Below are 20,958 nucleotides of genomic sequence, written 5' to 3'. Positions count from 1 at the left end.
CTAACAAGTGAAAGACGAGGACCCGAACCTGGAACCAGCTGAGCCGAGAGCCTGAGCCCTATCAGCTCTCACATGCTGCCCTGAGACCTTAGCCCCGAATCATCTTGCCCAGATGAAGCGATTATCACTTCATCATCATCTCATGCTTTGCCCTCACTTCAGGGGTGCCGTCTGAACCATTGATTAGGAATGATGCACACTATCAAAATGCAACGCATCCAAATACCTTTCGTAATCCAACAGCTAACTGCACGGCTTGAAGAAGTTAGGGAACGTTATTGGCTACGAGCTGTCACCCATGAAATTGGAGTAGTAACACCATCTCCCAGGTTGGGGGTGACAGTTGGGGAGATCATACAGGTGCAATGCTGGGCACAGTGACTGGTGGAGGGTGAGGACCCAATACATGGAAGGGAGAGAAAAACTGAGGTTCTTAGGTTCATGAGGATTAAGTAAGAATTTCAAATCCCAAAGGGGAGAGCATTTTTGCTCCTGCCAATGCCCAGTCCCTATAACCTTATGACCTTGTCATTGCTTCACTCATGTGAGGTCTGATTTCTATTCTCTCCATCTGCAGACTCTCAGGGTTGGGAGCAACCTCAGGGACGATGGAGCCCCTCCCCTGAGCCCTGAGCACGAGTGGCCAAACTGTTCCCTTAGAGAAGCACTTCTTCTTATGGAGACCTCAGTGGCTGCCCAAGTCATTCTACTCTGTTTATTTTCCACTACTCCTGGAAAATAAACACACTCTCCCTACTTAGAAAAAGTGTATGAGGCTGGAATCGCATTTTTGTTAGTCCTCATCTTCTGTGGTATTCAACTCTATTGGTTGTTATTTCTTTAAAAAAAAAAAAGTAAAAGCTGTTTCCTTCTTTCAGGAATATTCGGTGTTACTAATGGGACAAGAGAAAAGGGCAGGGCCAGCTGCTTGTGAACTTATTTCTTAGTTTCTTGAAAAATAGATGAGCCATCTTTCTCTCCTATCATTTAGTGAGAAAGGACTCCCATAAAAAGATCTTTCCCCTGGAGATAGTGAGAAGTGACAGGCAGCTCACATCTTTACTTCTCTGAAAGCATGAGGAGGCAAACATGTGGCCCACTTAGGTGATCAGGTCTACAGAATATTGCTCTTTTCTGGAGCCTGGTGTGAAGCCAAAGTACCATTCCTGACTGTCAAAATCAAGAGGAAAAATTCTTTGGCTGGAAGAGGCAGAGGGAGTTCGGCCACACTTGCTTAGCAGAGCTATGCGATACACAAAGGAGGACAGCAGAGAGATGAGTCATACAAATACATAGTAAATAAATATATTTCATTTCCATCTCCCTGGCGTTTGCTTTGTTTTCCTCCCCTCCATGCCAACAGCCTTGAAATGGAGGCAGGGTGGAGAAACAGTGGCTTTGGTCTGGACCCAGCCTCAGAAGGTACGGATTTTTCTGGCCTTGCTGTTCAGCTCTAGCTTTTTAAGAAGAAACTTACAGATTTAGATGCAACCCTTCTCATTTTACAGATCAGCAGTCTGGGATCCAGAGAGGAGACTGACGGGAAAGCCGCAGACCCAGGGAACCAAATGTTCCTAGGGTTCTCTGCTTCGACAATCCCACCCGCTACTGGAAGGACCCAGACAAGCTGAGCTGATGAGGAGGCCGGAGTGGGGGGGACTTGAACCCAGACCTCCTCTTCAGGGTGCTGGTCACAGTGGGTGCCCGCGGTCAAAGGGACTACACTGAAGAGAAACGGACGGGGCCTCCTTGTATTTCTGCCTGCATTTCTCAGCAGCTGAGGCCCAGCCCAGCAGCAAAATGTCTGGTCCTGTCTCTTCAAAGCAATTGCTGCCTCTGGCATGTTAGCGATCTTGGCCAAAGGGCTTGTCCCTTTCCTCTCTTCTCAGGATGGCCACCCAGCCTGTAGGTGTGTGGAGAAATCAGCCCCAGGCCCATGGGGCTGCAGGCACAGGATATTTCACAATCTCTAGACCCAAAGGTGGCTTCCTGGTGATTTGTTTATCAAACTGCTAGCTCCCAGCCCACTGCCTGCCCACATCCACCCACCACAAGCCCCAGGGCCAGCCTCCCTGCTCCTCCCAGCTACAGGACAAGCCAGGCCCTCCATGGCTCTCCAGCTGTGTGGCAGGAGGTCTCCTCAGAGCCCCCACAGTCAGACAATGGCCACGGTAGTGCTTCCTAGGCCTTCCCAGGCTTTGCTAGAAGGAGACAAGCAGCCTTCCCCGCAGAGGCAAGTGTTGCTGCCAATAGAACACGAGCAAAATTGTCATGGAAAGCCGGACCCACATCCCTCTTCCGGGGAGCACAGAAAGGACCAAGAAGGAGTCTGGGGGCCGTGTGTCCACCCCGATGCCAGTCTTCCTTCCTCCTTCCAGGCAGCCCCAGCGCAGGCTCCTGCACCTCCCGCCCCCACCCTGTTCCCATGGCAAAGGAGAGGAGGACCCACTTACTGCTCGTGTTCATGGTGATGCCTTTGCACTGGGTCTTTCATTCAATACGGAGGACCCGGTTGCTTTTTAAATCTTGCGATCTTCCGACCTCACTCATCACCTGGGGGGTGAAAAGGCAGTCCAGTGCCAGCTCTGTATCCTCAGGTGCTCTCTCTCCCTCTGCCGTCCCCTCGGCAGTCTGCGCTGCAGCCACTGGCCTTGAAGGCGAGTGGACTAACAGGCGCAGGTGAGAGCAGGGAGGAGGAGGCGGCGGCGGGAGGACACGCGCGCCGGGTCCCGCGGCCCCTGGACCCCCGGCGCCCGGCAGAAGCGGGGCTGGCAGCGCCGGCCCGCGCGCACCCCCGACTACTCCAGCCCCGCGGCTCGGGAGCCCAAAGGGGGTGTGGACCACGGGGAGGCAGGGCGGGGGCAGCGCGTCCCCGCCCGGCCTCGGGAGCAGCCACCGCCCCGGGACCCACCTCTCGGCCAGCGTCGGGAGCCAGAGGCCCCTGCCTGGGCCCCTGCGACCGGCTCATGAATCCTGGTCCTCGTCTGGAGTCTCGAATTCCAAGGCGAGCAAAGCGAAATAGGAGAGCTCGACATCCATGATGCGGGCTCGCGGGGCGGCAGCGCGGGGGGCGCGGCCGCTCGCTGCCGCCACCTGCTGGACGCGCCGGCGCGTGGCCAGGCCCCGCCCCTCCGGGCTTCTCCGGGGTCTTGGGGTATGATGGCGGGATGGAGGGTTCCCTTGTGCCCTGGGGCCGGCCGGGGGTGGGGCTCGAGCGCTGCTTTCCCCTCCCTCAGTGCTGGGGTCTATGGGCTAAGACAGTGTTAGGAGAATAAAGCCGTCATTGGGAGGGGCTGTGAAGGAAAGATGGGCTTTGCAGGAAGACAGTTCTCACTTCCAACTCCGCTTCTAACCAGCTCCCTTGTACTCTGGTCTTGAGCAGGTCACTGCTGTTTCTGCCTCATTTTCCTCATGTGTCTAAGGTGGCGGCTGGACCGAGTGGGTGAGACGTTAGGGGTTCCTCCAGCGTCTTCACTTGTATCCCTGTCTCCCCCTTTATACCCCTTATCACTGTTCATTTGGGACAATTGTTTTTCATTTCCCTACCCAGCTAGAATGTTAGCTCGGTGAGAGTATGGGTCTTGTCAGTAGGGTTCACCACAGGCCCCCCATACCTAGAACAGTGCCTGGCACACTGTAGGTACCAATAAACATTTGTTGATAGAATGCACCAGGTCTTTTCTGGATCTAAAACTGTGTAGCCCTCAGAGTGGCAGGTCTAGGAATCCCCACCTTGAGATACTTCCCCGTATGAGGCAAAGGCCGGTATGTGGCCTCACGACTCAACCTCACTGGTTCTCCCAGTTTTCGTAGGGCCGACTGACTCTTGTCCAAAGTATTGTTATTATTATTTTTGTAATTAGCTCTTGTAGGTGTGTATTACAGAAACCTATATTCTGATTTTTTGGTCATGATGGATTCAGTGGGGTGGGGCTCTTTACATTCCCCTGACTACTTACCCTCTCACCTTCTGAACCTAATTCATGGTCACAGAAGCATGACTTTTGAGTATAGCAAAACAAGACCGAGAGACTCCATGATCCCTGTCCTTAGAATGACTCTGGTTCGAGCATGTATAGAATCAAAATGTTGTGAACACTCCCACCCCGGACGTATAGAGAGGGAAACAGTGGGTCACAGAGGCTGAGCTACCTGCCCTTGGACACACCGCATGTCGTGGCGGAACTGGACCAGATCCTCTCACTACCAGCTTGCTTCCATATAAGAGTGACTCAGTGCACAAGAGTCTTGGATGTTAGGGCAAGGGCAGGTAACCAACTTCTTAAAAATGGGGAAAGAATATTTTGTAGATAAATACAATGTTTCTGCCTTACACGGGGTTAAAAAAATTGTTATGGCTCATGATCCCTAGATGTGACTGTGCTTCAGGAATCCTGAGACACATCGGAGGGTCGCTGGTTTTGAAACACATTTTGATAGCTTGTTAGGGTTTCTTTTCAATGGAGGGGAATAACCTTCACCTCCTCACAGTGGGCCTCAAAGTTTTGTTTATAAGGGAGATGGCTGCAAAATGCAGATTTCCAGGCTCCTGGTTTTCTTGTTCTGCATTTTTTTTCTTAAAGATTTTATTTATTTATCTGACAGAGAGAGCACACATGAGAAGGGGGGAACAGCAGGGAGAGGGAGAGGGAGAAGCAGGCTCCCCGCCGAGCAGGGAGCCTGATGCAGGGCTCGATCCCAGGACCCTGGGATCATGACCTGAGCAGAAGGCAGACACTCAACCGACTGAGCCACCCAGGCGCCCTTGCTCTGCATTTTACATAAGTATCCCAGGTGATTCACAGCCCACTTTCGCTACTGAAAAAGGCAGGGGCCTAGAACAGCTTTGTAAGTGATTAATACATATTTATATGATTCCAAAAGATCTTTTAAATTTACATTTTCTCTTTACATTTTCAGATTGGGATTCCTTATTCAATTCCTACATTTCGTGTAACTTGCCAGGTTCTGATGCTTGGAAAAAGATATTTTTTTTTTTCTGGGAGAAAGCTCAGGTAAGTTAAATGGGTTAAAATTAATAGGACTGTTGGATGAACATATCACCCAAAGCCTCAGTGTTCAGAATTTTTTAGATTACAGGACATAGTCAAATAAAAACATAGTATTCATTCATTAATTCATTCACTCAGTAATCATTTATTGAGGGTCTACTTTGGGCTAGGCCCTGTGCTGGCAGCTAGGGATACAACAGGACAGACAAGGACATGCTCTCCTGGAGTGTAACTCCTACTTGGGGGAGGATTGGTAGACAATAATTAAGTTAGCAAAGCATGAATTAGGTAAACCCAGTGGTGGCTTGGTTAAGAGCCCAGAAGCTGTTTCCAGCCTGGCTGATTTTCAGTCCCAGCTCCATCAGTTAGTATCTGTGTGACCTTGGGTGAGATACTCTATGAGCCTCAAATTCTTCATCTGTAGAAAGGGTATGATATGATACCTGCCTCATGGATTATTGTGTGTATTAAAATACTCAGTGTAATGCTTAGCAAAAGAAGATGATGTGTGCAGATTGTTAGTATCATCCCTCACTTACACCTACCCTCAGAGACAGTCTTGTCATTTTCTATTTATGTAAACCTGGTGGGCTTTTCCATAGGGTGATGGCCATGAAAATATGTCTCAGAATTTTCCAACTGCAGGGAGCTTAACAGATAGGTTCTTCTCCTCTAGGGTTCTTTTTAATAATATCTATAACTCGATGCTGATGAATTCAGCTCTTGGGAGAGAACTTTGGTCCACTCTAAAAGCCCCAAACTGCTTCTGTTGGGAAAATAATCTTATTTTCCTTGCGTAATTATAAAGATAGGAAGAAAAGAGTTAAAAAGAGCTAAAAAAACTAAGCCCGTGAGGATGTCCACAACAATTGGAGGCAGCCAGGAAAGACGCAGAAGGAAGCTGGGGGTGGGATGTTCAGTGGAATTGGCTGTGAAAGTCATCAGGAAAGCCGAATCTTGGCTCTGTCCTTGCAAGAGAATGAAGCTGAAAACCGCAGAGCGGAGGGTCCCTTTGTTTGGAAGTTTGTTTTGAACTTTGAGACTCCAGAATGGAGATAAACACGTCTCACTCGGAAACAGGCAAATGCTCCTGGGTGTTGGAAAACCAGGTGGGAAAACCATTGGGAGACAGATTTTCCACCTTCTTCAAGGGGTGGATTGGCTGCCTCCATTATGTTTCTCTTCTACTCCAAGAGCCCCCTTGTCTCCTGACTTCCGGTCCCTGACGGGGCTGCTTTCTACCTCTTGTCCCCATCTTCTGACCCTCTCGTTGCTCTCCCTGACTAACCCAGCCCTAGGCTCCCCAACTTTTCTTCCCAGTTGCCTTTCTCTCCATCCCATCCTGCTGCCTCCCACCTTTCTTGCCTCTACTTGAGCCTGTCCCACCCCCCCCCCCCCACTCCTGTGCTCTCCTGCCCATTCATGAATACCCCCTCACTCACCCTCATCTGGACACGAAATCCTTCTGGCCTATGAGGTGTGGCAATGGTGGGAAGAGGTGCTTGTGATCCAATGGTTTCTGCTTGCCATTCCTAGACCACTTAAATATCTCACTAAGAGTACTTTTATTTTTATTTTTGAAAAATAATATGTAGTTGTTAACAACATGAGACAGACCTACATGTGGTAGTGGGGAAAGACTTTCACGGTATGTGGTTAAATCAGAAAATTGCAGAAAAATATTTCAGTATTTTTGGGGGGATAATGTATATTAGTGGACATGTGTCTAATATAATATAGAGACCATATAGAATATAAATATCATATAAAATAGTTAAATCAAAGTGGGATCCCATATAGGTACCACATATACATATATCTATAACGCATAGAAAAAAGACCTGGGAAGACACACTCTTAATTTTCAGACTTTTGGATCAAAGTAAAGTTTTGGATTATGTAGTTTTAACAAAATCACTTGGGCAAGTGTAAGCTTTTTGGCAGACATTTATTTGAAGAAGAACTAAGGTATTCTTTTGTTTTCTAGTTCATTCATTCATTCGTTCATTTATCCTACAACTTCTAACGGAGTGTCTATCCATGCCAGGAGCTATGCCTGCCAGAAACACAGGGGGGGAGACAATACATAAATAAACACACAGACTAATGATTACAGTCTGTAAAGCAAGTGAAGAGAGAGGGCCGTAATAGACACTAAAAGATGGGTGTCTCTCTCAACAGGTGACATTTGAGATCAGCTGAAGAAGAAGGAACAGCCATCCTGATTTGGCGTAGGGCCGTGGGGAAGGAGAGGGTACAGAACTAAGTGAAAAAAGAGAAAATCACAGGTCCAGTGGGAAGCAGAACCAGATGCAGGTGATAAGTCTAAAGGCTTCTTTGTGGAAGAGTTGAGTGGGGTGCAGATGGTCAAGACCACATTCAAGATGAAGGAACCTGGGATGGGAATGCCCTACTAGAGTTCTTGGTTCTCAGCTTCTGGGTGTGTTGTGGTTGGAGTTTGGCAGAAGATCTGACCATGTTCCAGGCTGATGCAGAGACCTTTGATCCCCCAGGGGCACCACTAGTTTGTGGCTGAGCCCCAGGCCCTGAGCAAAGACTAGACTTCCCACCAGGAAATGGTGCTTTGCGTGGTGCTCCCTGACTCCAGTTCTGTTCCTCTTTCCTCCCTGGGGGAGCTCCCAAACTGGGGTGGAATTGGCAGGACATAGGCCTGTTTTTCTGGCCCAAACAGTTTGGTGATAGAGCCATGCTTTTCTTCTTGTTCCTTACATTGTTTTGTGCAGAAATGTTTAAAAAAAAAAAAATCAGAGGGGTTCCTGACGTCTTTGGGAAGCTTCTGGGGGGCAGGGAACAAAGGAACTGGCTTTGAGATCAGAGCACTGGGGGCTGCAGCGCTGACTGCAGGGAGCTCTGGGCAGACGGTCCCACCACAGGGTTCTGCTGCGGCCTCGTACTCACATCCGACCACAGCCCGAGCCTCCTTCCTGATAGTCGCCCTGCCAGCAGAAGCCAGGAGCTGGGGTGGAGCCAGCTCCGGATGGGAATCTGGGAGATCTGGGAGCTGGACTCAGCCCTGCTGTTCCCTTGGTCAGGCTTCCCTGGGCTCAGTTTTCTTATTGGGATCTAAAAGGGATGTCAGTGAGCCTTCTAACCTACTCTTCCATTTTACAGATTAAGGGACTTTGCCTTACTCATTATTCACCAGTCATCTCTCTTCTGCCTACGGTACTACTTCGTAGCAACCTCCCTGCTCTGCCTTCCTTTAATAATGCCAGTCATTTCCTCACGATGCCCTCAAGTCCTGTCTTCTCCTGGAAACCATCCTCTGAGCTCCTCTAGCCCTGACTGCCCAGGCCAGTCATTATCTCCTACCCACCCCTCCTTTTGGCTCCCTACACAGAGGGAGTCCCTGGCCTTGTGGTGAGTTTGTCCATTTTGGAACTTTGCACATGCTGGTCCCTACACCTGCTTTGCTCTTCCCCTGTTTCTTTGCAAAGCTGGAAGCTCGTCTTCCTTTAGGTCTTCGCTTAATTGCTACCTCCCTAGAGAGGCCTTGCATGACCAGCTAGCTAAAGTATCCTGAGAATCTTTAATTAATGGGTGGAGTGAAAACCTCTCAGACAACACGGACTTACTCATCTCAGAGTTCAGTTAAATTAATTCCCATGCCCTCCTACCCTGAATTGGCTGGCTTCCCTCTTTATTCACTTGGCTCTTTAAGACCTAACTTCTATCTCAGAATATGGTCTTCCAGTATATCCTTCAGAATCTGCCGAGGGCGCCCCTCTCTCATAGGTATTAAGAATTACAAGTGGGTCTTCATGGTGGCACAGCTGGACCGTACAGCGCTGTCCTGTGCAAGAGAAAAGCATTGGCAATCGGAGGACCTGAGTTTCGGGTTTGCCCTCACTTCCTAACTATGCGACCTTGGGCAACCAATTAATTCTTGTCTGAATCTACTCAGCTGTAATGAATAACAGTTGCCTTTAAACATTATTATAATACATATTATAATTATCCCTTTCCTGTGTGTACCTCAGGGTTGTTCCAGGAATGCAATGAGAAACTGCGTGCTTTGTGAGCGAAAGTCTATGCAAAGTAGGTGATGATTATTTTTCCCTCATCTCATTACAAATTAGCCATTCGAGCTCAGTTATTTACACAGAATTTGCAGAAGGTAACATCCTATACCCTGATGCCCAGGAAGGCCATGGCAAAGGGCAAGCAGAAGGCTGCGGTATGTGTGTGCTCGTCATTTCCCCAGGAACACCATGAACGTGCACTGCGCTGCTTGGCCTGACTTTGCAATCCACAGGCCTCCTGTAAGCACCTCATAACCCCAGAAAGGGCAGCAAACCTCTATTTATGAGAGAATCCCACAGTTGACTCCCCAGCATCGGCGAGTTTTGGGTTGCCCTTGCTGTGCTAACATTAGAGCTCATCGAAAAGAAGTCCCTCCTTCTACAGAGCCCCAGTGGCGTTGGGGGATTCGGGCAGTAACCGTAAGGCAAGGCCTGTGGCGTCTAGAGGATCACTAGGTGCTTAGAAATTCCCGGGACCCATTCTGCTTCCATTTGGGAATTGCATCTAAGAGTCGAGGCCTCCTTCCACCATAGAGAAATCCTCACAAGGTGGGCAGAGAGGAAGTTTCATTGCAGCGGGATTGTATTTGTGATACAAAGAGAATTGGAAACAATATAAATGACACTGCAGAGGGAGCTGAACAGTGGCATATCGTCCTAAGGGATGGCACACAGCAACTAGCCGAATGAGGTGGGTCCTGCTGACGTCATAACCTGCTCAAGACCTAGTGTCCCGTGGGGGCGAGGGCAAGCTGCAGACCCGGACCTATAGTACGCCACAAATGATTAAGATGAGCATGTAGAAAGCCCACTATCTTCCCTAGGAGTGCATGTTAGGGCATAAGATGTGGTCTGGAATAATGACAGTATTTAGCTCCAGGTGAGAGAGACGTGGGGCACCGACAGATGGCCAGGATTGGGGCAGAGGTGGCTTAGGGGGACACTGGACTTAGGGACCATGTTTCATTTCATGTTTTTAAAATAAGGGAAATGTATTCGTGAGTTCTTGTGTGATTAAAAATTAATAATAATGATTTAAAAAATTAGCCTTAGGCTCTCTTGAGCCCTTTCTCTGGGCTGGCAGGGCTGGTTCATGACTGACTAACCTTGTATGAGTCACGGTGCCTAAAGGGAATGAGGGGCCCACTTTCCACCTCCGTGCTGGCTGGTCCTGGGGGCTCCCTTGGCCTTGGAGGCCTGTCCCATGCCAGGTACTGAGTGTAAGCACAGCGTGGCCAGGGTCCTCCCGTGTCTGACCTGGTGACTCAACACGACAGAAGGGTCTGCACCGCATAGTTGACACAGACCCGTAAAAACTCTGAGCCTGGAGCCCCCAGGCCGAATCTCAGTCCTGCTTCCACCTCCCAGCGTCCTCGGACAAGTGGCCCAGCAGGCTCTGACCTCCTCTCCTACCACCTTCTCCTTGTTCACTCTGTTCCAGCCGCACTGGCCTCCTGTCTGCTCACTCTGCCTCCCTCGCGTGCCTTGGTGTTTATGGTTGCTGTTCCTTTTCACCAGAACCCTCTTCCCTCTGACTTCCACATGACTGGCTACGTCTCAGGGGTCAGATCTCCTCTCCAGCTGCCTCTTAGAGGGGTCTTCTGAGTTATCCCCTCCCTGTCAGTCCTTCTCCACCAACCCATGCTATTTTATTTCTCTGAGAGCAGGAAACACCACCAGAATTATGTTGTAGAACTGATTTATGCACTTTTATGAACTGTGTGGCTCCCTGGAAGGCAGGTGCATTGGGAGCGGGCACCTGCCCTGTCCTCTGTAGCCCAAGAACTGAGAATGGAGCCTGGCACATAGTAAGTGCTCAGTAAAGAGTATGTAAGTGAATGTACAACCTTCACAAGCCCAGTGAAAACAGTGCACCGGGAGAAGCAGGATTCCAATGTCCCTTCCAGTCCCTTCTGGTCAAAAGTCAAGTCCTTGAGAGAGGCAGGAGTGGCTGAAGGAACAGGCCCCATGGCTCTTCTTCTCAAGTCAGCTGCTGCAAGGCTCAAAGTGTGGGGCCTTTTACTTAATGCCCAGATGCTTCAATTTGCTCATTTAGAAGACGAGGGATTGGACTACATGCTTCTTTCCGGCTCCAAGTTTTACTATGCTATAAAATATAAATGGTTTGGGTTCACATGCTCAAATCAAGATATATGCTTGAATACACTTTCTTTTTTTTTTTTTTTTTTTTTTTAAAGATTTTATTTATTTGACAGAGAGAGACACAGCGAGAGAGGGAACACAAGCAGGGGGAGTGGGAGAGGGAGAAGCAGGCTTCCCACAGAGCGGGGAGCCCGATGCGGGGCTCGATCCCAGGACCCTGGGATCATGACCTGAGCCGAAGGCAGACGCTTAACGACTGAGCCACCCAGGCGCCCCTGAATACACTTTCTTTAATATCAGTTTGTGTCCCCCCCCCCCCCGTTTTCTTCTTTCTCATAGAAAATGGAATGCAGCGTGAGTGCCAGTGTGGTCTCTGGTGCCCTGTAATCCTGAGCCCTCGATGCAAAATTCATTCTTGAATCAAAAGCTGCAGTTTTCTCTTCTCATTTGTTTCTTCGCTCTCCAAACAGTTTTGAGCTCTGACATCTTTATTAGTGTCCTTTGGCCTTTTAGCAGAATGAAAATGCGGTGTATCTAGTCATTGGGGCTGTATTCTGAATATGGCCAAGTGGGCATGCAGGAGTGTATGGAATATTTGTTCCAGAACCCCTCATTCAGGCACGCAGAGTGGGAGGCGAGGAGGGTGAGCTCCCAACTTTCCTTGCAGCAGAAAGGAGCTGGGTCAGCTTGGTCTCTGGGGCTGGGCTCTGATTTTAGCACTGTGTCTCTACTTCTGTTTGGAGAGGTAACTGAGTGGGTGCCCTTGATTTGGAGGCGGGAGGCCAAAAGCATGATAAAGCCTCCTTTTACAGGGAGCTTGCTGTGTGCCAGGGGCTGCGTTCATTTCACTTTAATTTTTCCAAGTGCCCTGTGACATAGGAATCGTTATTACCTCCATTTTTCAAATGAAGAAACTGAGGCTTAGAGAGGGTAAATCAAATGTCTAAGCTCATGTAGGGGAGCTAAGATTTGCACCCAGGCCATCTGATGTTAGAGCCCTCCGTCTTTCCTACTGCCAGTACTGTATGTGCACGGTACGGGATCCTGGGGTGCCGTTCTGGCTCTGCCAGGACATGGTGCTGTTAATAATAGTAATCCCTAACTGTCAAGTCTCTCATCGAGATTTAAAAACTAGCAGTCAACATCAGAGTTCTAAGAAAAGATTATGTTATAAGCAAGTCAGGCATCATTCGTTGCTTCAAGAAATGCACAAGTGCTTACTATAAGCAAGGAGAATGTATATACTTTGCTGTCCCAAATAGAGACCCCTCTATAGAGACCCCTGCCCTCGTGGGTTCTGTAGTCACTTGACATCTGAGGGAGTTAAAGCTGAGAGATTTTGTATCACTTGTCCATTCCATCCAGCTCGTCTGTGGCAGAATCATAATGCAAGCCAACCACTGGACCCCTCAGGCACTCAACTTCCCTGTGTAATGGAATGCAAGACCTCGAAGGTCCAATATGAAAGGCTGCCTGTGATCTTTTTCTTTCCCCGAATCTGTGGCAGTATTCAAATAATCATTCAATAAGTTGCCAAAGATAGGGATCAGTATGAGTGGATTGAATGGGGCCAGGCTTCTTGACCTTGGTGCCATTGCCATTTCGGGCTAGATAATTCTTGGGTGTGCATTGGAGGGGGTTTAGCAGCATCTCTGCCCACTGCCTGCTGGAATGTAGTAACCAGTTGCTACAACCAAAAATGTCTCCTGATATTATCAAACGTTCCCAGGAAGAAAATCGCCCCTGGTTGAGAACCATGGGAACTGAGTGACAACAAAACAAAAATTCTTTCTTTGCTTTAAGTCATTGACAGGGTTGCACTCATGGGACTCACATCATATCAGAAGATTGGACCTCAACATCTCATAATAGTTAAAATCATCCTTGGGATGATGTGGAAGCCTAGAGCTATGATATGATCATAGTTTCTTCAGGTGAAGTTGAGGTTAATTGATGGGCTTGGCGTAAGAGTCATGTATGAGCAAAATGTGCCTTTAAACACTAGAATTAAGCAAAACAAAACAAAAAACACTGGAATTACTGTCAGTGGGGAGAGATGCTCACACAGTGAAAGGGAAGGAACTGAGGGGTCGGCAGCTCTGTTGCTCCCATCTCATGCAAACTAGAGGGAAAGGAATGGCAGTGGGTGACATGGGCAACAGCCTTACTACTTCAAGTGCGGCCCGTAGACCAGCAGCCGTCGAGCACCTGGGAGCTGGCTAGAAAATGCGGACACTTGGGCCCTCCTTCAGTCCTACAGAATCAGAATCTACATTTTATTAAGATTCCCAAGTGGCTTGTTCGTACTTTCATGTTTGAGAAATAGTAGTCTATGGTATTAAGACACACTTTAAGAACTGAGAAGAACTAGCCTTTATATATATATATATATCCCTCTCTCACTTTTGCTGACTGTGCATGAAAGTGTGTGGATGATACGTTTGCTCTGCTTGTTTGCTTAACTGCTATAGGAAAGTGGTTCTGTGTAGGTTAGAAGCATCCAGACTTTATTATTTGGCAGAATTGTTGGAGATGGATGCGAGGTTTGTTCTGTGGGGTGTGTGTGTGTGTTTCCGGTTTATGCTCCCTTATAAGTTTTAAGTGATGAAGCTACTGTCTGTGTGTTCCCTGGCACACACGCGCCCGCCCCCGTGTGTGAGAAAACACATGTCTGCCAACTATTAGAAATAAGACCTCAGAGACGTCAGCTGACATACTCCTCACTCACACAAAGTGCTGCTTCACAGGCACGGTGCGAGGATGTAAGGAGTCGATGACTCTGGATGAGCTTTATAAACAGGGACCTCCTGCACGATCACAGGTTGTTACTTGTGATCACTGTACCTGCAAAGAAAAAAAAAGATGGTCTCTGGAGCTCAGATGCTCTGTCTGTGCTGCCCCCTGCTGGTTAAGGCACCTGGCACACAGCGCACTTAGCCATGCATTTCTCTTCTCCCCACACCTTCTTTTGTTTATTTATGTATTTACCCATTTATAATCACAAATTCACAAGTGAATTATTGTTGAAAACTTCAGATAACAGAGTAATTAAACAAAGAGATAGTGCGCTTTCCCTCCCCCACCCCCTCATCACTGGGCTAAGGAGTGCAGGCTGGGGTCTGCTCTGCTCCCTGCTGACGCCCTCAGCCAGCACGGGGCCCGCTGCACAGGGAGGGCACTCGCATGCACCTGTGGAGTGAATAAAGGGACTGCCATTGTCAGGCTGATGTGGTCCTTTTCCTACACATTCAAAATCATATAGTCTATTTTTGTACATAATTGGGTTCATACTGTAGGCACGTTTTCTTTAGTTTTTGCTTCATAATATACGTTGGGGATCTTTCCTTGACTGATATCTGGACCTACTTCATTCTTTTTCACCACTGACTAAATATACCGCCATTGTGTGACGGCTCCCATATGGACGGTGTTGAAGTTCCTTCTATTTCTCACTCTTTCCAGCCATGCTGCTTGCACAAGCCTCTTGCTGCCCAGATGCAGGTGTTCCCAGGAAAGACATCTGACGGGGACTTGCTGGTGGCAGGACTCCTCCTTCCCATGCCCTTCACTGGGTCCGATGACTGAAAACCTGAATGTCCCTGAAAGACAAGCTGGACTGAGGGAGATTCCTTTCCCTGGGAGTGGTGCGGAGTGTCAGTCCTGGGCTCGTGTCCCGCGCTCGGCCAACACGCTCACATGCACGCACACACACATGCACCCACGCACCATCCTATCCCAGCCTGCTCGCTAGGGAACCTAATTTTAAAACCCGAGCTGATTAGTGTTAGCGTGTCCTGTGGAAGCACACTGAACTGAGAGTCCTGAGGTCTGAGTTCTAACATACGCTTTGCCACAAAATTGCCTTAAAGTGTTGAAGAAATGATTCCGTCTTTCTGGGCCTCAGTTTCTTTCTCTTTAAGGTGGGTTGGGAGGAGAACGAGTAGGAGCGGACACTTGTGCTGCCAGCCTTCCAGGGTGAGGCTTCGGTGGCCCGCCCTTGACCCCAGGTTGGCGGCGGGAGCCAAGAAATAGGAAACTGACATGTTGAAAGAACATCAGCTGTTCCCGGGTGAGGTCAGAGCCGGCCCCTGGTGACCTCTGCCGGGTCAGCAGGTCCACAGCCCCACCTCCCCCGGAGCTGCGGCTGCTAGTGCCTCCCCTGCCCCTTGGCCTGGGCACGATTGGCATCCGGGCAGAGGAAAGCCCAGAGAGCACCTCCCCCACTCGTGGCTTGGTAATCGGCTACCTTCTGAGGGCTACCCGGCCACAGATCCTGCCAGAGTGACAGGCACTAACCAGAGCGGTAAGGATGGAGCCCCCAGAATCCCACTGCCCGGGCTCGAATCCCGACCCTGCTGTGCCCAGTCAGCTGAGTGAGCTGGGGCCAGGGACTCAGACTCCCGTTTCCTTGTCTTTAAACTGGGGATAATATTCATAGAGCTTTGATGGAGTGTTGTAAGGATTCAATGGAAGTTCTTTTTCTTTTTTCCCCCTTTGCTTTTTACTTTGTTGACAGGACATTTATTCCAGCCATCCATATAACATAAAAAAAAAAAATCCATATTTCATCATGAAAATATAAAATTTGAAATAAAGCATTAGTTATAAAACCCAAAGAGCTGGCATCTGGGAGACTTGATGCAGAGGGTGGAATAGAAAGTGGGTGGGAGGTGAGAAGCTCTTGGAGGAGGGCTGGAGGTGAGTCTTCAGGAGGGACCTACTTGCCAGGGGGGTCTTTGCTAAAGCTGGACAAACTTTACTCTGAAAGGTCCCCAGGAGCGTGGATCTTGGTCTATTTCATTCATTGCTCTATTCCTAGTGTCTTCAAGAGTGTCCATAGCACAGAGTAGGTGTTTATAAATATATATATATTTTTAAATTTCATGCTTCTTATATTCTTTTATCTTTTATTACTTTTGTTTCCAGCTTTATTGAGATATAATTGACATATAACATTGTATTAGTTCTAGGTGCACAACATAATGATTTGTTATATGTATAAGTTGCAAAATGATTACCATAATAAGCTTAGTTAACATCCCTCACCTCAGGTAGTTAAATATTTTTTTTCTTGCGTTGAGAAGTTTTAAGATCTACTCTCTAGGCAACTTTTGAATGTACAATACAGTGTTGTTAATTATAGTCATCATGCTGTGTGTCATATCCCTAGGACTTATTTATCTTGTAACTGGAAGTTTGTACTATTTGACCACCTTCACCTGTTTCGCCTACACCCCACCTCCTGCCTCTGGCAACAACCAATTTGTTCTCGGTTTCTATGAGTTTGTTTTTTTTAGATTCCACATATAGGTGACATCATACAGTATTTGTCTTTCTTTGAGTGACTTATTTCACTCAGCATAATGCCCTCAAGGTCCATCCATGTTATTGCAAATGACAGGATATCCTTCTTTTTTAGCGGCTGAATATTATTCCATTAAAAATAGATATTTAAATATATACATTTGCTAATATATGTAATTATATATATCTCACATATATATTTATATCTTACATTTTCTTTATATCTATTTATGTCTCACATTTTCTTTATCCATTCATCTGTCCATGGACACTGAAGTTGTTTCCATTTCTTTGCTCTTGTGAATAATGCTGCAATGAACATGGGGTGCAGATATCTCTCTAAGGAGTGATTTCATTCACTTCAGGTAAATACCCAGAAGCAGAATTGCTGGATCATATTGCTGGTAGTTCTATTTTTAATTTGTTGAGAAACTTTCATACTGTTTTCCATAGTGGCTGTACCAATTACATTCCCACCAACCGTGTATAAGAGCTTCCTTGTCTATTCATACTTACTAACACTTGTTATCTCTTGTCTTTTTGCTAACAGCCATTTTAACAGGTTGAGGTGATATCTCATTGTGGTTTTGATTTGCAATAATCTGATGATTAGTGATGTTGAGCACCTTTTCATGTACCTGTTGGCCAAATGTGTCTTTGGAAAAATGTCTATTCCATTCTTCACTGATTTTTTAATTGGAATATTTGTTTGTTTGTTTGTTTTTTAAAGCCTACCGTGCCTCTATTTTTTTTTTTTAAAGATTCCATTCATTTACTTGACAGAGAGAGAGAGAGAGAGAGGGAACACAAGCAGGGGGAGTGGGAGAGGGAGAAGCAGGCTCTCCACTGAGTGGGGAGCCTGATGCGAGGATCGATCCTAGGACCCCGGGATCATGACCTGAGCCGAAGGCAGACGCTTAACGACTGAGCCACCCAGGTGCCCTAGAATGTTAGTTTTTTGCTATTGAGTTGTATGAGGTTGTGCCCTAGAATGTTTGTTTTTTGCTATTGAGTTGTATGAGGTTTTTAAAAAATATATTTTGGATAATAACTCCTTATCAGATATATAATTTGCAAACATTTTCTTCCATTCCATTGGTTGTCTTTTCATTTCATTGATGGTGACTTTTTTTCCCTTGAGTGCATAATTACTGCTCAATACGTATTTTTATTATTAATATTTAGAACAGAGCATAGCACCTAGACCAAGTAGGTGGTCCAGAAATGTTTGATGAGTATATGAAAACTGCATGAATGAGCTGGAAATGAGGAGCCATGTTCTAGCTCCATTTCTGCCTTTTACTTCTTTTACCACCAAGCTTACAGCAAGCACCTCCCGACTCTACCGGCCTTCCCCAAACCTGCCTCCAATTTCCTATCCTAGCATTTTTCCTAGGGTTTTTTCCTCTTTCTGGAATGTTCTTCTCACTTATTTCTGCTGTCAAAATTCCATCCTTCAAGAGGGAAATGACATGCCACCTCCTCTGTGAAACTTTCTCTGTTTCTCCATTTGATAGTGCTTCTTCCTTCTCATATTTCCAATATATTTTGCCGTTGATGATTCCCAAATTTATATTTTCAGTCCAAATCCTTCTTATGAGCTCCAAACTAGTGTCTTCAAGTGTCTACTCAGTATCTTCATTTGGATGTCTAATAGACTCAAATTTAATATGTCCACCACCCACCCAACCACCCACACAGCTATGTTAGCTCCACTTGCAGGCTCTCCCGTCTCAGTTAAAGGCAACTCGATCTTTCTAGGTGCCCAGGCCAAAACATTAGTCATCCTGATGCGTGCCTTTCTCTTACATCCTACTCTTAGTCCATCTGGAAATCTTTTTAGATTTTCTTAGAAATATCCAGAATTAGAACACCACCTCCTCTGTTACCACCATGATCCAAGTCAGGGCCAATGGACTCCACCCCTGCCCTTCCCTCATGCACAATCCATTTCTACAGAGCAGCCAGAGTGATTCTTTGTAAAATATAAGTCAAACCATCAGTGTCCTGCTAAAGATCCCACAGTGGTTCCATGTTTCACTTAGAGCAAAAGCCAACATTCTTGGAACAGCCTACCAGGCTTTACAAAACCACACATCGCTCTGACCTCATCTCCCACTGCTCTCTCTGTCCTGGACAGTCTCCTCTTGTCCCCCCAGATTCACTCTCCAGCCTTTTCCATCCTGCCCTCTTCTCCAGGACACTGGTCCCAGGAATCTTCAAACTTTCTCCACAGTCTTTGGCCTGTAGTCTGGTCAGTCGATGGAAGGTGCTGGTTTGCAATGGGGACAGGGGAGGTGAGAGAGGTTGGGGTATTTATCTCTCTGTTTCATTCCCTGCCAAGCCTGGTGGTGGCCATGACTCTGTTCCTTTACCAAGGACCCCATCTGTCAGCCCTCTCCTACACTCGGCCTTCTCCAGGCTCCAGGAATCCTGCTCTCTGCTGGCCCCTTCTGGCCAAGGAGTGCTACTGCTAACTCTCCAGGGCCTGACCTTGTAGGTTTACCCTACCCCTGTCCACAGCTTCATAAATAATCTTTATACTTAACACTCTTCGGTTACTCCTTTTAAGGGGCTCTGTGCTTCCTGCCTAGTCTCGGTCGATCCCTTATCTGGCCTCATGTTGTTCAAGCAACAATTTTGTGACACTGTGGTTTATAAGAAAAATATATGTCATTCAGATGATCAAAATATATTTCTCATATATATTTGGTCTTCATCCAGGGTTCACAACTCTCCAAATCCTTGGAACTTCCGAAGTGATGAAAGTGATAAAGGTGTCTCTTTTATGTTAATGAGGTGACTTTTGAAACTAACCTAAGGATGGGTTGCCAGGAGAACCAACTATGTGATTAGACAATTAGAAATTTTTTTTTAAAGATTTTATTTATTTATTTGACAGACAGAGAGAGAGAGAGTATAAGCAGGGGGAGTGGCAGAGTGAGAAGTAGGCTCCCCGCTGAGCAGGGAGCCTGATGCAGGACTCCATCCCAGGACTCCGGAATCATGACCTGAGCCCTAGGCAGACATTTAACCCACTGAGCCACCCAGGTGCCCCTGGATGATTGGAACTTTCAGTCCCACCTCTGACCTCTGGGGAGGGGAGAGAGCCTGGAGGTTGAATCAATTGCCAATGACCAATGATTTAACCAATCATGACTATGTAATGAAGCTTTCATGAAAATGCAAGAGAACAGGGTTCGGAGAGCTTCCAGTTTGGTGGACGCCTGGAGATTTGGGAGAATGGTGTACCTGGAGAGGTCATGCAAGCTCTGTGCCTTCCCCATTCCTTGCCCTATGCATCTCTTCAATCTGGATGTCCCTAAGTTATATCCTTTTAGAATAAACTAGCAATCTAGTAAGTAAAATGTTTTTCTGAGTTCTATGAGCCATTCTAGCAAATTAGTCAAACGCAAAGAGGAAGTTTTGGGAGCCTCTGATTTATAACCAGCTCGTCAGAGCATAGGTTATAACCTGGGTTTGCAACTGGCATCTGAAGTTGGTGTGTGTGGGGTGCAGTCTTGCAGAACTGAAACCTTAACCTATAGAATCTGATGCTGTGTCTGAGTAAACAGTATCTGAATTGAGTTGAATTCTTGGACACCCTGATTGTGTCTGAGAATTGCTCATTGGAGGTGTGGGAAGCACCACTCCCCCCACATTGGAATTGGTACCACAACCGATTTTACTTTCCACCCTGGTCTTCCTCTACCATGCTAGGCACACTCCTGTCCCAGGGTCTTTGCACTGGCTCTTCCCTTTTCTTGGCATACTCTTCTCCTGGATGTCTATGGATCCCTCCCTCCTGTCTTTAAATCTTTGCTCAGTTGTCACCTTCTCAGTGATCATGTTTCTTTGTCCTAATAAAATTGTGTCCCTTCTACCTTGGCAATTAGTCTTTTTTTAAAAAATAGTGCTTAGCATATAACTCATGATGTTATTCATTTATTTGTGATTTTCACTATCTTTATCCTCTCACTAGATTATAAGATCCTTGAGGGCAAGGATTTCATCTGTTTTCACTGATAAATCTTCACTATGAGAATAATGCCTGGCATATGATAGGTGATAAGTGAGTGTTTGTTGAATGAGAAAATGTTTGAATATATCCCACGTTGTTTTCAATGGGTCCCACCATGAAATGTATAACACAAGTGCTTATCTCATTACTCCAACTAAATAGTGAGCTCTCCAAGAGGAATAATTAGCATTTATACCTGAGGTTGCAAGGCAGAAGGCTTTAGGCTGGATTTAGCCTACAGACAAGTTTGTTTAAAGTATTGGCCCACACAATGTTTCAAATACTATTTTGATTTATCTTTCCAACATTAAGAAATGGGGGATATTTCACTTGAAGATGTGGATTTCTGGTTTCCATGCGAAAACAAGTTCTGGTCATATTTTACATCATGTTTCTCATTCTTTAACAGCTGAACAGGGCCTTCCCCTTAGACTGGGCATGTCCTCTCCTGTGCATCAAGTCTGTACCTCTTCCT

The 20,958-nt window shown here is 46.9% G+C and overlaps 1 protein-coding gene across 4 annotated transcripts in view; it reads right to left on the bottom strand.

Moving 5' to 3' along the window:
- Window positions 1-3,099, bottom strand: part of ABLIM3 (actin binding LIM protein family member 3) — a 110,044-nt gene extending 106,945 nt beyond the window's left edge. For 2 of the 4 annotated variants that reach the window (XR_013445549.1, XM_078066723.1), the window contains exons 1-2: window positions 2,912-3,098; window positions 2,454-2,553 (exon numbers count right to left, since the gene is read on the bottom strand). Coding sequence is in view for 3 of the 4 variants with exons in the window: in XM_078066723.1 (XP_077922849.1) it covers window positions 2,454-2,466 (13 nt within the window). In the remaining variant the exon portion in view is untranslated. Of the gene's footprint in view, window positions 1-2,453; window positions 2,554-2,911 lie in introns of all 4 variants that reach the window. The other 2 variants (XM_036080610.2, XM_078066722.1) reach the window with 1 other exon arrangement.
- Window positions 3,100-20,958: the final 17,859 nt, after the last annotated feature.

The sequence above is a fragment of the Halichoerus grypus genome, chromosome 2 (assembly GCF_964656455.1).
Source record: "Halichoerus grypus chromosome 2, mHalGry1.hap1.1, whole genome shotgun sequence".
Classification (NCBI taxonomy): Eukaryota; Metazoa; Chordata; class Mammalia; order Carnivora; family Phocidae; genus Halichoerus; species Halichoerus grypus.
Note: the sequence above shows the minus strand (reverse complement) of the source record. Positions and strands in the feature narration are given on the sequence as shown.